Source organism: Varroa jacobsoni, unplaced genomic scaffold, assembly GCF_002532875.2.
Source record: "Varroa jacobsoni isolate VJ856 unplaced genomic scaffold, vjacob_1.0 scaffold_312, whole genome shotgun sequence".
NCBI classification, from domain to species: domain Eukaryota; kingdom Metazoa; phylum Arthropoda; class Arachnida; order Mesostigmata; family Varroidae; genus Varroa; species Varroa jacobsoni.
The window spans coordinates 194180-207919 of NW_019213214.1; the positions used below are offsets into that span (position 1 = coordinate 194180).

Below are 13740 nucleotides of genomic sequence, written 5' to 3' on the forward strand. Positions count from 1 at the left end.
ATATATATATATATATTATAAGGATATAAAGTGGAGCTTGTATATAAGGAAATAGACGAACAGTAACTTTGATCTGTCGTTGGCACTTCGATCCGCCTGCTTCTATCCAGACTGGGGATGTCCTTTTTTTCAACTAGTTTAATTTTTTTTTAAATTTAGAGCTAAATTTGCCCCAGTGCACAGTCAGATTTGTCTGAACTGTACGTAGCATAGTCTTGACGTAATAATAGATATTCGTACGATATTACGTTGAAAAAAAAACGCATAATAAGCTTTGTTTCAAGACACTCCTGCCCAATGGGTTATCCTGAAAGCGTTTGAAACAGAACAGAACAGAAATTATGTTTCAGGCAATGTATAATACTATTTGTAGAAATGCTTAGAGAAAACGCGACTCAGAGAGTAGGAGACGCATTTCTTACCGTCCTTTTCCTTAAATGTACTCCCTACGTATCCCTCTTTCTTGGGACGGCAATCAATGTGTTAATGACAGATTGGCAACACGCGCGATTAGTCGACTGTCAGTTTTCAGCGAATTAATGTATCCAGAACTCTGCTTCAAAAGGCGTAGCGTTTACGGATGACGAACGCGGCCAGACTATGGTGATTCCTCGGCGTCATTCCATTCTGCGCGATCTATGCATGCGTCGATCGCGCGGCAGTGCCTTTACGCTCGTGGTGACCTTTGTCCGCCCTGTATTCGCCGCTTCAGCTAGTCACACACGCGAGATCGTTGTAGCCCTATGAAATCTCTGCTATGGGTCTCCAGCGAACAGGTCTTCTCCAGTTGAAGAGAAGCGCAAGAACGATGATTTTCTGTATAGTAGCAGAACAGCGCGACCTATGCGGCCGATGTCACTGCAGTGGCCACTACTAGAACACGGGGATGGATCCACAGTTGGTGCTTTGAACGACTCGTCGCTTATTACAATGATATATCTTTAGCTGCTGGTCGATGTTCAGTGCAATTTCGTGTACGATCGCTCATTAGCTGGTCACGCGCACACGCCAGCCAGTAAGTTTTTTTGCTTACGGTGGCCCTCCGACCTTTCCTGGGCCGTTCGAGCCAACAGCAGTATCATTGGCGCAATTGACTTTTTTTCCAGTCGCAAGCGTGGCAGTGGCGGATCGACTAAAGAACGAGAAACGAGGCCAGCGCACGCGGTGGAATCGAGCGAACAATGACGAGTGCTGGTCTGAGTCAAAGGAAATCGCTAGTGGCTTTGTGTCGTTTTAGTTGCTGATGCGATCGGTATTAGTGTTCTTTGTGAAGTAGTAATATCCTCCGGTACAGCTATGGCTATAGTCATCATCGTCGCTCCCTCGACGATTTCCTGCGCCGATCAACGTTGGACGACAGCGACAACAGCGGCTTGTTTGCCTGCCTGATTTGATAGCTGGAACGGTGCTGAAACTTAATAGCGCTTTCCCAGCTAGATATTTAAGGTGGCGGCCGCTCTGAGAAGAAAAATAAAGATGGAGAGGATTTAGATAGAGAACATAACGAAAATATTGTTTGATCGAAGCTGAACAAAAATCGGTGGACAAAAAACGGACTAAACGGCATACGATAGGAGTGATAAAAAATCAGCTCTAACACAAAGAGGTATGACAAATGCAAAAAACTTTCAAAGAAAGTAGTCGTATAATGTTTTTTCTTCTGTCAGTGCCAACGCAGGATGTGAGCGTAGTAGGTGTGCAATTTCCCGCCATTTTGTTGACATTTTTTCAGTGTTGATGGCTGATACCGTTGTGTTTATACCGGTGTGGTTTATTTAGATTTCTGCCAAGTGGCTAGACGTGACTCAGAGCTATGTTATGGATACAGCGAAATGGTCATCTTTCTTACTGATCACTAACGATGTTTCCTCACTTACATTGAGCTTATTCTACTTCCGTTTTGTACCAGGTTGAGTAAGAAGCTCCCGTTGTCGCCGGCAGATGACGCTGATTGGCTAATTATATTTAAGTGAAACTTCTTAGGATGATTGGTTTGACTATTGGGCACGTCCTGTTACTTTTATTTAACCGGCGTCCTTCTTAAGCAAAATACGGTGCGGTTAACCCGAGAACTATCTGAACGGCTAGGAAGGACCGAGACAACTATTACTAATTCATGTACTAGGAAGGATCGAAAGGGAAAAAAGGAAAGTCCCATAAATTCAGTGAAAATAGCCAGACAAATCATATTAAAACATGCTTTCCGTTGCTTGCCCATCAAAAACAAAACCATTTCTATATAAAATCGTTTGCGGTGATGAAAGATCAGTCAGAAACGCAGGCTAGAATGGTTAGACCCTTCAGTTCAACACCACGAAGGAATATTTATAATCAAATGTCTACGTTGACATGATATGGCGGCGTTATACTATGAGTTATTCAAAGCACAAAAAAGAAGACTGTTACACGAATCAGCTTATTTTTTAAGCCCTGAAGTTTATAGAAAAGGACTTTCCATTGGAGCAGGGCGACGCTATATCACATACTACTTGGGTAACCCACCAAGCGGTAACGAACCTTTAACGATATACACTAAGCTATCCGGCGTACAGTTCGGACACGGACCCAATTGATTATCAGTTATCTCGACCGATGCAACATAGCCATAGATGTAAACATCTCGGAACAAAGGCCGATGTTTGCAAATGGGTCGATGAATGAATGAATGGTTTCTAAGAAAAAAGACTTTTTTCGCGGAATACACCAGCTATCTAAGGTTGGGCGAAAGTCGTACGATGCGAAAGACCTCTTTGGCTAGTTAGTATATGCTCACTTGTTCAAAAGTCGCAACAACTAAAAGTGGCTAAAATAACGTGATCCTTTACACTATATGCATGTTTGTGGACACAAACTGGGCGGCTAGTTGACCTTAGGGAGCATGCGTTCATAAGCAGTTCTCGGTACTAAGAAAACAGTTTTTTTGGAATCGTAAATCCATCATGGCGGGTGCTAGAGATTTATTTTCGTAATTTTAGAGAACGAACACCCGTTGATATTATAGATTTAAAAAATACTACGAAAAAAATACCGTGCTGTTACTGCTCAGTATTGAGCTGCTAAAGAGTCCAAGGGTTAGACTGAATGGGTCGAAAAATAATCAAAAAGAGCATAAACCTATTTACGGTAATGTGAAATACATGTGCATTTTTGCTTATTAGTGCTATTTTTGAGATGAGTTCATTTTTTGAGCTTCTAATAATATAGCTTTTAATTAAGAAAATGTGTTTCATACATAATTCGTAGGAATTATGTAAGGATGAACCTCCTACTGGCATCATGAAAACTCGAACAGCTACCAAACATGATCTTACCCATTAAGGTCCGGAGATAATTCAATAGTTTGTTTGCTTTGTCGTCTGTTGCAGCCAAGTCAATCGGAGACGGATCAGCAAGATTCAGGGTTTCTATCTGGCTCCATATTTCAGTCGCCCGCCATCCCCTTATCCAGTAGTCAGAACGTGCTACAAAGCGTGCAGAGCCATACCTCAGACTATCCGGCAATCAACGTAAGTATACCAGAATGCTCACGGTTTTATCCTAAATCCCAAGTAGATTAACCATGAATGATTCTTGCCGCGTATGGGCACAATGATGACATCAGATGATGCGAACTTTAGGTGAACGCACAGGCACGTGCATACACAAAGCACGCTTACGATGATGGCAGTTCATCGCTTCGACTGAAAAAACTTTACACCTTTTGACAAAAGTATGTATTAGTTAGACAAATGTTATGCTCATTACTTATAATACGCTATTGTATGATATGAAACGGAATGGTTAAGGGCGCCATATTTATTTGTACCATGTCAGAAATAAATAGATAGAAATAGTTCACATATATGCTATGTATAGTTAGGAAAAAAGACATAGGTATGAATCAAGTTTGGACATTAACTATCGTACCATTAAAGTACAGCTTACAGTGCCTGAGCGCTTTCTCTAAACCCGTCCTAGCTGTAAGATGCAAGTTAACGTCCGTAATATATTTATCGGAATAGTATCTTTGATCAGCACTACAATGCGTATAGCAATTAATGTCATTTTTTTACGTTTGTTAGGATTTTATCAGCAACAATCAGTTAGTATTATGTATATTTGACCATGTTTGGTCGTTGAAGATAATCTGGCCTTAATTCACGTCTTGGGTAATAGCGGCTGCTTTTGCGCAAACGTTTTTTGGTCGCTCTTATTTTTAAATAGGTTCTATCACACTACATTAAGTTGCTGCGAAAGCAAGTGGGAGTATAGGGACAGACGCTATCAAGGTACACTCGTCTTACTGAACCTAAAGTGCGAAATACCGTAGAATAACACAACAGAAACCACTATTACTGATCTCGTCCTGATAGATAAATGAAAATGACACAACAGAACGCAACCGACCGAAGAACTTCGAAGGGAGGGTGTCTCGTTTAGGTTCGTCGCAAATTCACATCCTGTTGAAAGTCGCAAGTAATTTTTAATATACTATACGAAAAAGACTATTGCGGGACATTATTTTCCATAACAATGTTATTACCTTAATGATTTTATTGGTTCTAGAAGTCTATTGGCTAGCACAAACGACGGACCAAAGCGTCGACCTGAAGTCTACCCGTACTTCGTTCTCCTTTAGTGTAAGGGCAAAGTGCCGCATAAAAACACAGCAATTTCCCACCGATCCGGAGAAGGACAATTTATAGAAGAAGAAGAAGAAGAAGCAGAAAAAGCAGAAGAAAAATGAGACGATGTTCAGCTCTTCTCGGCCGCATTGCCAGTTTACATTACGTGACGTGTGACGGGGCTTTCCCCGTTTCTTGACTATCCGACCTGTCTCTGACGATCCGTTTCTCAGAGACAGCGCAGTCTGCAGCAGCTCATCAGCAACATAGAGTCGCGAAAACCACGTAGTACTATCATGACGGTATACGTCGTCGGCCTTCCACTAGCACCGGTCATCAGGATCCAATCTCTGTACCCAACTTCCTTCTGCGCAGTGTTGTGAGACATTGGCGGGTTGGTGACCTGCAAAGGTCAATGGTCATCAGACTTGTTAAAAAGAAAACAAGTAGGATCAGACGTTAGTGTGATTTTTATTTATGCATGCACTCTGTCCAACACAGACGAACGAAGACGGATAGGCGTCAGAAGCTATAGGTGGTGCATCCACGACAGTTTGTAACGTTGATGTCGAATGGAGATTTTCAAAAGGCTTCGTAAATATTGTAAGCCGGCATACTAGAGATGATTCTATTTGTAACTCGGCATGACTGAACAATTAGCTCAGTTGTTTAGTCTGAAGAAAAAACATTTTTCCAGCTGATCGAAGACGAATCGCCTGATCGCGTGAATTCAATATGCCGTACATAATAGAAGGCTAAAAGCATGCAGAATGTTTTCCTGGAAAACTACAGGGATATGTTTATTCATACACAATAGTTAAAACGGGTTCAGTATTTATAATCGGGTCCATTGAATTTTCATCTATAGAACTGGACTGTCGACCCCTAAGAACGTGTGCTTTCTCTACAGAAGTAGGAAATCTATCTCTTTAAAAAACTAACGACAATCCATGTAGATTATTTAACAGTGTGGCTCGAGTGTTTTAGCTAGTCAAAACCACTACTCTCAAGTTCATAGCTTATCGTGTAGTTTAGATAATTTTTTTAAAATAAGTATACTAAGCGTCAAGTCACTGGGAAGATGTTTTTTTTTTGGGTCATCAGTTTGACCTCCTTTCCTGTCTAGTATCGTTCATCAGTTTCCCGGACAGTTGCGTAATTTGTTGAACAGCTTTTCTGTGCGCTTCGGCGTCCTGTGACCGTTAATGCAGCGCAACGAAGCAAAGGGCTTTGTCAAGTCAACTTAGGAAGGATAGCTAATATCTGTGTCCCTGCTAATATTTATATTGCACACAATTGTTCGCGCGTCAGTTTCGGTACTACTGTTTTTCTTGTAGGCAGAAAGCTACAAAAATCTGCTCGTTTCGTATTTAGCTGCCTATACACGGTATTTTCAAAAATCCCTCTGCCGATATCTAAGCGTTTTGTTTAGAAGGCTGTCTGCCGGCCGTCCAGAGATGCAACTGCTCGACGGCTCTGGTGCTTCGGCTGCATACTTCGTAGCACAGAGCGCATTGACATCCGCGTTGTTTTCGATCGGCTCGGGGAAAACCCTTTCTAATACAGGCGAAGGATAATGCAAAAGGCAAACAGACAAACAAGAGGCCGCCGCTCGTCTCCACGATACGCTGGAGGCTCTTCTGATGACCTTCCGACTGTGGTTTTTGAGCAGCACGAGAAAAGGCTTATCAAATAAATAGCATTTCTAGAAAAATATCCTAAAATAAATAGTGCTATATTGTATTAATATACTATATAGCTACAATGAGGAAATGTTTGTAGTGGGTCACGGTTCAGTGCGCCATTCCTGCTTAGGTAGCCCTGTGTAGTAATGTATAAATGGTATTTGCGTCGCTCAACTGGGAAAATCCATCTGGCACCATCTAACTATGTGTGCAGGTATATAAGGATGTAGAGATCTTACAGAAGCATATTCGCACAGGAATCGACTACCAGCTGAGCTGTAGAGATACACTCTTCTTATTTCGGAGAATTAGGTGCCCGTGAAAGCTGAAGGACCAAAAAAACTGTCACCGGAACTCGACTTTAGCAGAATTCGCAATAGTTAACTAGCGGTCCATTATTGATCCATAGTCTATTTCGATTTTAGCATGTTATGTTACATTAACCAGTTCTGGGATTATTTCATGTGGGCCACTCTGTCGTGTCCGTGGTGCGATTTGCACCGCAATTTCCTTGCCCGCTCTTAGCTGACATACATTTAGCTGGCTGCCGGTCCTTACTAGTTATTTCAGAGCCTACAGCCAATGGTATAATGTCAGGCCTTCCCGCCAAACAAACTTATTTATAATACTGTGATAACGCTACAGCAAAAAAGAACGAACGAGCTAAACGCTTTCCAATTGTGGTACGATCTGCCAATACGGTACAATAGCGCAACAGTATCTGTTTCCCTGCTGCTGCTGCTGCTGCTGCTAGATACGGGATTGTCCGACGCTGGTGCTACTTCTTCTACAAACACTCATTTATGCTATTTCGTCATGGTGCGAAAGACACCAGCAGTCAGCAGTTGCTGAAGGAGAGCCAGCCTTCCTCGAAACCTGTCAGATCAGTCATGTAGGCCTATTGGTGTTATTGCTACTACTGGCAATTAGCAATGAAGGTTACTTGGCTGCCTGCGTCGAGAAGGCGAGGGTGTCATCGCCTGCGCTCGCACGGGATCGCAGACCTGCTGGCAAAGGTAGGGAGCAGTCAGCTAGAATGGCCGTTCTGTGAACGACGAAGCTGAGTATCATCATATTCCTACCATTGAGCAGAAGAATATCCTTCTGCCGTCGTACTATAGGCAGCATAGAAAATCTCTTCGGGTAGATCATAAAATAGACAACCAGACAGAAAGCCATCATAGCGCAGACGGTCGCTAGCGTTCGCAATGGCTTTGGCGGCGGGGGGAGGTCGTGGGAATACCCAACGCTCGCTAAAACGACGAATGCTTTGCTGTGGATCGCTACCGCGGATCTGGTTGCTAGCGATTGTGTCGCCGCTGCTCCTGTAATTGGCCGTTCATTGATTCAACACAAGGGAACAACGACCGTAGTGTCTGCGGCTTTATCGACGCGATGGTGGCGGAGCCCTGACGCGGACGGAACAAAGATTCCCGCCACTATAACGTTAACCAAGGCAATGGCAAGTCAGCAAGTGTCCTTCATAGTAAAGGCACAACTACGTCAGGCCAATCTCAGCAAAGCGTAATGTTTCTCGGTGATCTGATCTGACTACGAAGGAGCTGTCCAACGCGTTGCTCCCACCGCCTGCTGCCCCGGTTCTCTAACACACAGCAGCCGGAACATCGCATCTAAGCCAGACGAATCGGATCGATGTGTCATTGTAGCGTGACAGGGTTTGCTGCGTGATAGCGGCTCGACTCTCTTGTGCATATGCATATTTGCTACTATCAACTGATCATTTCAGATTGATATCTGTTAGCTAAGTTTCAGGGAACTCCTGAAGCCACAAAGGCTGGAGACAGCTAGAACAGCTAAAAAAAAAAAGGCAACAGTCCACTCTAGAAAAGTCGTGTTAACTAGTCCAGCTGATCCAGCGATTCTGTTTAGGCAAGAAGTAAACGCAGTGAGTGTCTCAACTGCTTCCTGTAATGCGGCGACTCAGTGCTGAGACCGCCAGTGTGTAACTGCCTGGTGTGCCTATGTACAATCTTCTACATGATTGTGCGCTGCTGTGATCGTATTGAAGAACATGCGAGACAGTGTTTGTTTCGACGTCTTTATTTCAATACGGTGTTGTGCGGTAGTGTCACGTTTTTGTGAACAAATGCTATCAATATCAGAGACTGCTCGTTGCGCGTATTGGCCTCGAACAGCTGAAGCGTGCTTATTAGAGGAAGCATCAGTGGCCACAGTGACGACGGCGGTGGCAACAGTTCCCAGCAGATTAAGATAGCACGTGCAAACGCGATCTCTGCGGTGGATCCGACGACCACAGGCTGCTCTCAGCGGCGATGGCGTCAACGACGGCAGCCGGTGAGAGGTAATTTAGATTGCGGTCGAAAGCTGTTTAGTTGTAAAAGACAGCTACAATTTGAATTTCGGCAGAACAAGCGGTGACAGTGATTCTCCACAAAAAAAAGCTTTAGTTTTTGTGGCCATCACGCCTGGGCCAGCGGGCTTCGTAGTTGGTGTACAGATGGGGCTTGCGGCAGTTCCTAGGCTATGTATGGTAGTTCCATGGTCATTTAGCTGGCATGCGATGCCAGGTCTCATTTATTCAAAGAAATCGACTAGAGCAGCATGAGGAAACTCTAATTGTCTGTGGCCATTAACACGACTATTATTACCAGCATAAGTGTGCATTTCCGTTCCTCACTGTGCTATCCTCCTGGCATACCTCGCGAAGAAGGCTGAGCTAATTGTAGCATTGAATCGTGTGCTTTCGCTTTGTCCTGTGGTACGTCAGTCTGAGTGAAGATGCATCTCTACCTGTGCAATAGGCGCTCACAGTGCTGCCTTGATTTTCACCAGTTTCATTGCATCAACAGCTGCCAGTCGGTCGATGTAGAGAAGCTCAAAAATGGGAAAATGACTCCTGCGTACAGACGCCTAAAGGTGGCCGAAAAGCAGTTTGGATTTGCAACGAACAAACGGAACGTAAGAACTATCTTTGACCATGTATTTATGTGTACGACTATATATTTTAAGGAGTTATTTCTTTATAGGGTTCAGAGGAGGTACGCTTCGATAAAACTCAACCGTATCGTTTACTATTACGTTACTACTGCAAAGTTGCTGCTAATAAATAAAGAAAGCACTAAATACTGGCTAGACATGTCATCATCGATAAACGTTTAGTTTTCTAGCCAAATCCTGAACATCCGAACGAGTCTTACTTTTTCTTTATAGGCTTCTTCGCTATGCACGATCGGGAACATATTTGTCATCTTCGGTTTGGGAAATGTTCTGGTTTCACTTTCGCACTCAACTTTGCGTTTTACGCTAAATTAGGTGCAATCGAAACATATATAAACGGACCATAACAGCAAACATTGTCTAATGTCTAATCATTTAGCCGATAGTTCAAACAGTCGCTACTTGATGTAGCGCTATTTTTTGAATATGTCTGATTGACACGGTCACAGATTTTTACACTAATATCTCTCTCATTCGCAATTGCCAAACGCTACATGGATACTAGAGAACTACTGGATGGGCCGCTAGAAAAAATGTTAATAAAAAAAACAAGCAGTTTCATATATATGTTACTAAAATAATGCTAACTCAACTTTATAGGTGAGCAACGCCGAAAGCGGATTAGACTCGGGACTAATTCTCGAAGAAACCTCATCGTGGGCATTCAGCTGGCAAAATATTTATTCTCAGGATGAATGTGGAGATACGGTGCTTCATCGAATGCTGGCCAGTACGGCTGCGCCCGGCAAGACTGACACAGGCCATCATCAGCTGCTGTTACAGTATATGAGAGCTACTCCAACGCCCGAGTTGCTTGACATCGCTAACAATTATGGCCAGGTCGGTTTCTATATCCTGTTATTGTATAGATTATATCATTTGTTATTTACTTATTTAAAAAAAATTTACTGATTTTTTTTTCTGCTATTACACCACGTGTTTTAATAATATCACAGAAGCTGATCGGATTTTTGGAAATGTTAACAAACGTGGAAAGGTTCTGGGCGCAGTGAGCGTCGATTTTTTCCTTCCTTCAAATAGCGTACTTGTCGAATACAATAGTTCCGTTGCGAGATTTCCTCTCTGTCCGCTTCGTTTTTTTTCCAATTTCCACTTGAGTCTACTAGATAATAATTTGTGTGTGTGCTTTGTTATGTAGTTGTGTAGTGAAGAGCGTTTTGTGTGAATGTATGTGTAATAACACGACGTGACTCTTGTAAATAAACCTTTAGTATGGGTTCCCGATACGGTGGTAGCTTTTACTGTAGCTACATAGGGTTTAGATACGGACAGGAATTTTCCGTTTGGCTAATTCTAGTTGATTCCATCGAGCACGCTCGCGACGTTACTAGGTGAATTTGTTCAACGTTCGGAATAGGCTCGACACAACTCTACCGTAAAAAATCGTCAAGATAAAGTTTATCATTAGCTGTATTCTTTCGTCGATCGTCCGCTATATCATTTTTAGATTGAACGTGAATTTATAGTACATTTGCTCATCGACCACGTGTGACATAATAGAACGCTGCCCCTAAACGAAGCTCCCTCCAAATACTCCCATAATTTACAGTGGACGTCCTCTAACGAATCAGAATTACACGCGACTCTAACGACAACGGCCGGCAATGCAACGTTTGCCGATGGTACTATTCACCTTTTTAGCCTTAGTTCTACGTGTCATTTCCTGCAAACAAACTTATGAGCCTGTTTGTTTGTTCTGACGGCGTGTATTCGCGTTGTCAGAACGCGTAGTAGTGCAATATTTGTCACGACTTTCCAAACGCACGTAGTCAAATAACCTGCGAAAAGATGCTATACTCGGTTGGGCCGATGCTCAATGACAATGAAGTGGCTCTCGACGATTATGATATCATCTCGTTAGAGACGTTGCCTTTTAGCAGGCCCATAGAAGAGAGGAATTCGATAGGATGGTGTCGCGAGCTTCTCCTCAGCCGCGCTTCTGGCTCAGTCACCATTGACTGACCCTATGCTGCGGTGAATATGAATGAACTATGCACATATCGCTCATAATGAATCATTCGGTAGCTGCTGAAATCAGTTCTAGTATGGCGTTGTCCTCGGCGTTGCTCTGGGACCTCCCACTCGCCCGGCCTCGATAAGCGCGGGTACGCTGAGACGGCGTAGTTACTGCGGCTGCTGCTGCCGTGGCCCGTCGATGTGTGGGTCAATCAAACAAAGTTAACGCCGTTCTCGTCACCAGGCATGGATTCTACTGGCAGCATTATGCGCAGCAGAATTGCACATTTTTCCGTTTCGTTCCATGACACACACGCACACAGCTGTCCTGGCCTGCTGACAGGGCAGTCGGCTTATAGCAAACATGTGTTGGCTGGTGCTGACAACGGACGGATCCGCTAGCCTTTCTTTTTATTGGTGTGTGAGAGTGTTTATACGAGCATTGGATGTTGCTGTCGTTAATGTTTGTTGGCGTATAGTTACAGGGGACACTGTGTGTAGTGGATATTGAGGAATTTCCCAGCTGTTAATGTTGGTGCCACGACGCCATTGCTGCTACCGTTACTCCGTTTTGGGTCGCTAGTTGTCTCGCTATCCGCTATTCCATGGTTAGGAAACTCTCAAATAAGAAATATGTGTAACTGGGGCTGGTATGGGGAATACCCCATCGGTTCCGAGGACGCCAATAGGTAGCTATTTGTCTATCCATTTACCTGTCATTATTATATGTGTTGTATTCTACGAGTGATCGGGTCTGCCGTGGTAGCGTTTGATGGCAGAAGCGACAACGGCTGCTATACGATGCGTAAATAAGGATAACAATGACACTGTTCTGGCGTACTTCCCTATGTTATTGCCGTTCAGTATTTCCGGTACAATGCTTTTGCCAAGTTGAAAATAAATGGCAGAGCTAGCTATGGCTGTAATAACTCTCTCGTGCCAAAGACTAAGAGGCTGGTGGCATGAATCTCTCTACCACTCGTGCTGGCAATTGCCACGGTACTTTAAATGGGAAAAAAAGGGTAACGGTTAGTTGTTGGTACTTTTAGGCATCGAACCACAGCGTAAATTCTCTAGGAAAATCCCAAGGTAATCGCAATGTGGGTAACTCGTTTTACCATTAAACATGACAGGCTTTCAATAGATAACTTTCTAGACACACCCAACGCCATTAAAACCTTGATTAGATTTAAGGACATTTGATTTACTCGAATCGGTGGGCGTTACTGGAAACTCCCATGGGATTCTATAGTCAGACTGATTTAATAATGATATTTTGCATAATGATATATACATACCACCTCTTCTATTATCCAGCTTCTAAGCTTGATTGCTTCAGGAATAGAAATATTGTATATGTGCTTGAGCATTAAACAGAGTGCGTGTATCATATTGTCATTGGTTGCCATTACTGATGTTACTGTGCAAGCAGCCAGATCATTATCATATACTAAATATAATTACATATTGTTTATTTCGAGAGATCTGTTCACACCACGTTCAGTGTCAACGACATTGGTAGCTTGTCAGCCACGTCCGCATCTGCTGACAATAGAGCTAGGTCTTCTAGCCCGGTCGCAAGCGCCAATATTCATTTTTGGGAAGCACCTAAGTGTCGACTAACCGCACCCGTTAGAGCAGGCGATCTAAGCAAAGGGTGCATGATTTGCCTTCCCGTTATTTCAAAAGCGCCTCCAGAGGTTACTTCAAAAGCGCACGCTATATCAGCGAGCAACAACACTTTCGAGCGGATAAAGTCCGCACTTTTCCATTAATCGAAATCCAGCAACAGCTGGTTCGTTGTGCCTGACTTCTACCGCCGGCAGCCATAGGCCCAAGGTCTTCGTACTGGCTCCGTACAGCATGGGTTTTCTGAGGAGACCAGATGTTGCAAAACGCGCATGGCTGTTTATCTAGGTTCCTTTTAATACTCAAGATAAATTTCCGTATTTTTCCAAAGTGAGCTACTTGGACGTTTACGCTCGACTTGTTGGGGGACTGTACGAGGAAAACGATAAAAATGCATCGCGGTGACAGAAATGGTGACGACAATGATGGTGATGGCGGTAGCGAGCCCCTAACAATAGAGTTCATGACGTTTTATTCTGTTGACAAATGTCGGGCCGCAACCGTGTACTTGATTAGTCGCAAAAAATACCTATGCCGTTTGCGGTCCCATCCACCATTAGCTATGAATTGAATTTCATTCCCAATTTACCATAAAGTGGATAACTAAGTTAGTGGAGATAATAAACATTTCCTAGAGTCTATAAGAAATAGAAGTTGTTTTTATTGTTATCAGTGCTTTATTTCACCTTAAAGAAACTGGAGGTAAAAGTATGGGTTTCCTGTTAATCAATTTAAAAACGATTTCGTTTTTTTATTTGTGAAGAATCTGAATTTTTTATTTTACCCGTTGCGCCGAATATAAAAACACAGGCTAGATAAACACACACACACGCACACACACACACACACACACACACACACACACA

The 13740-nt window shown here is 43.3% G+C and overlaps 1 protein-coding gene across 3 annotated transcripts in view; it reads left to right on the forward strand.

Moving 5' to 3' along the window:
* The window catches only part of LOC111259254 (NF-kappa-B inhibitor cactus), a 19623-nt gene that overhangs the window by 1664 nt on the left and 4219 nt on the right, over positions 1 to 13740 (forward strand). The window contains exons 1-3 of one of the 3 annotated variants that reach the window (XM_086967823.1): positions 3370 to 3506; positions 9039 to 9229; positions 9869 to 10108. In XM_086967823.1, the coding sequence (XP_086823949.1) occupies positions 9050 to 9229; positions 9869 to 10108 (420 nt within the window). In that variant the 5' untranslated portion in view covers positions 3370 to 3506; positions 9039 to 9049. Of the gene's footprint in view, positions 1 to 3365; positions 3507 to 8758; positions 9230 to 9868; positions 10109 to 13740 lie in introns of those variants that run through there. The other 2 variants (XM_022831133.2, XM_022831132.2) reach the window with 2 other exon arrangements.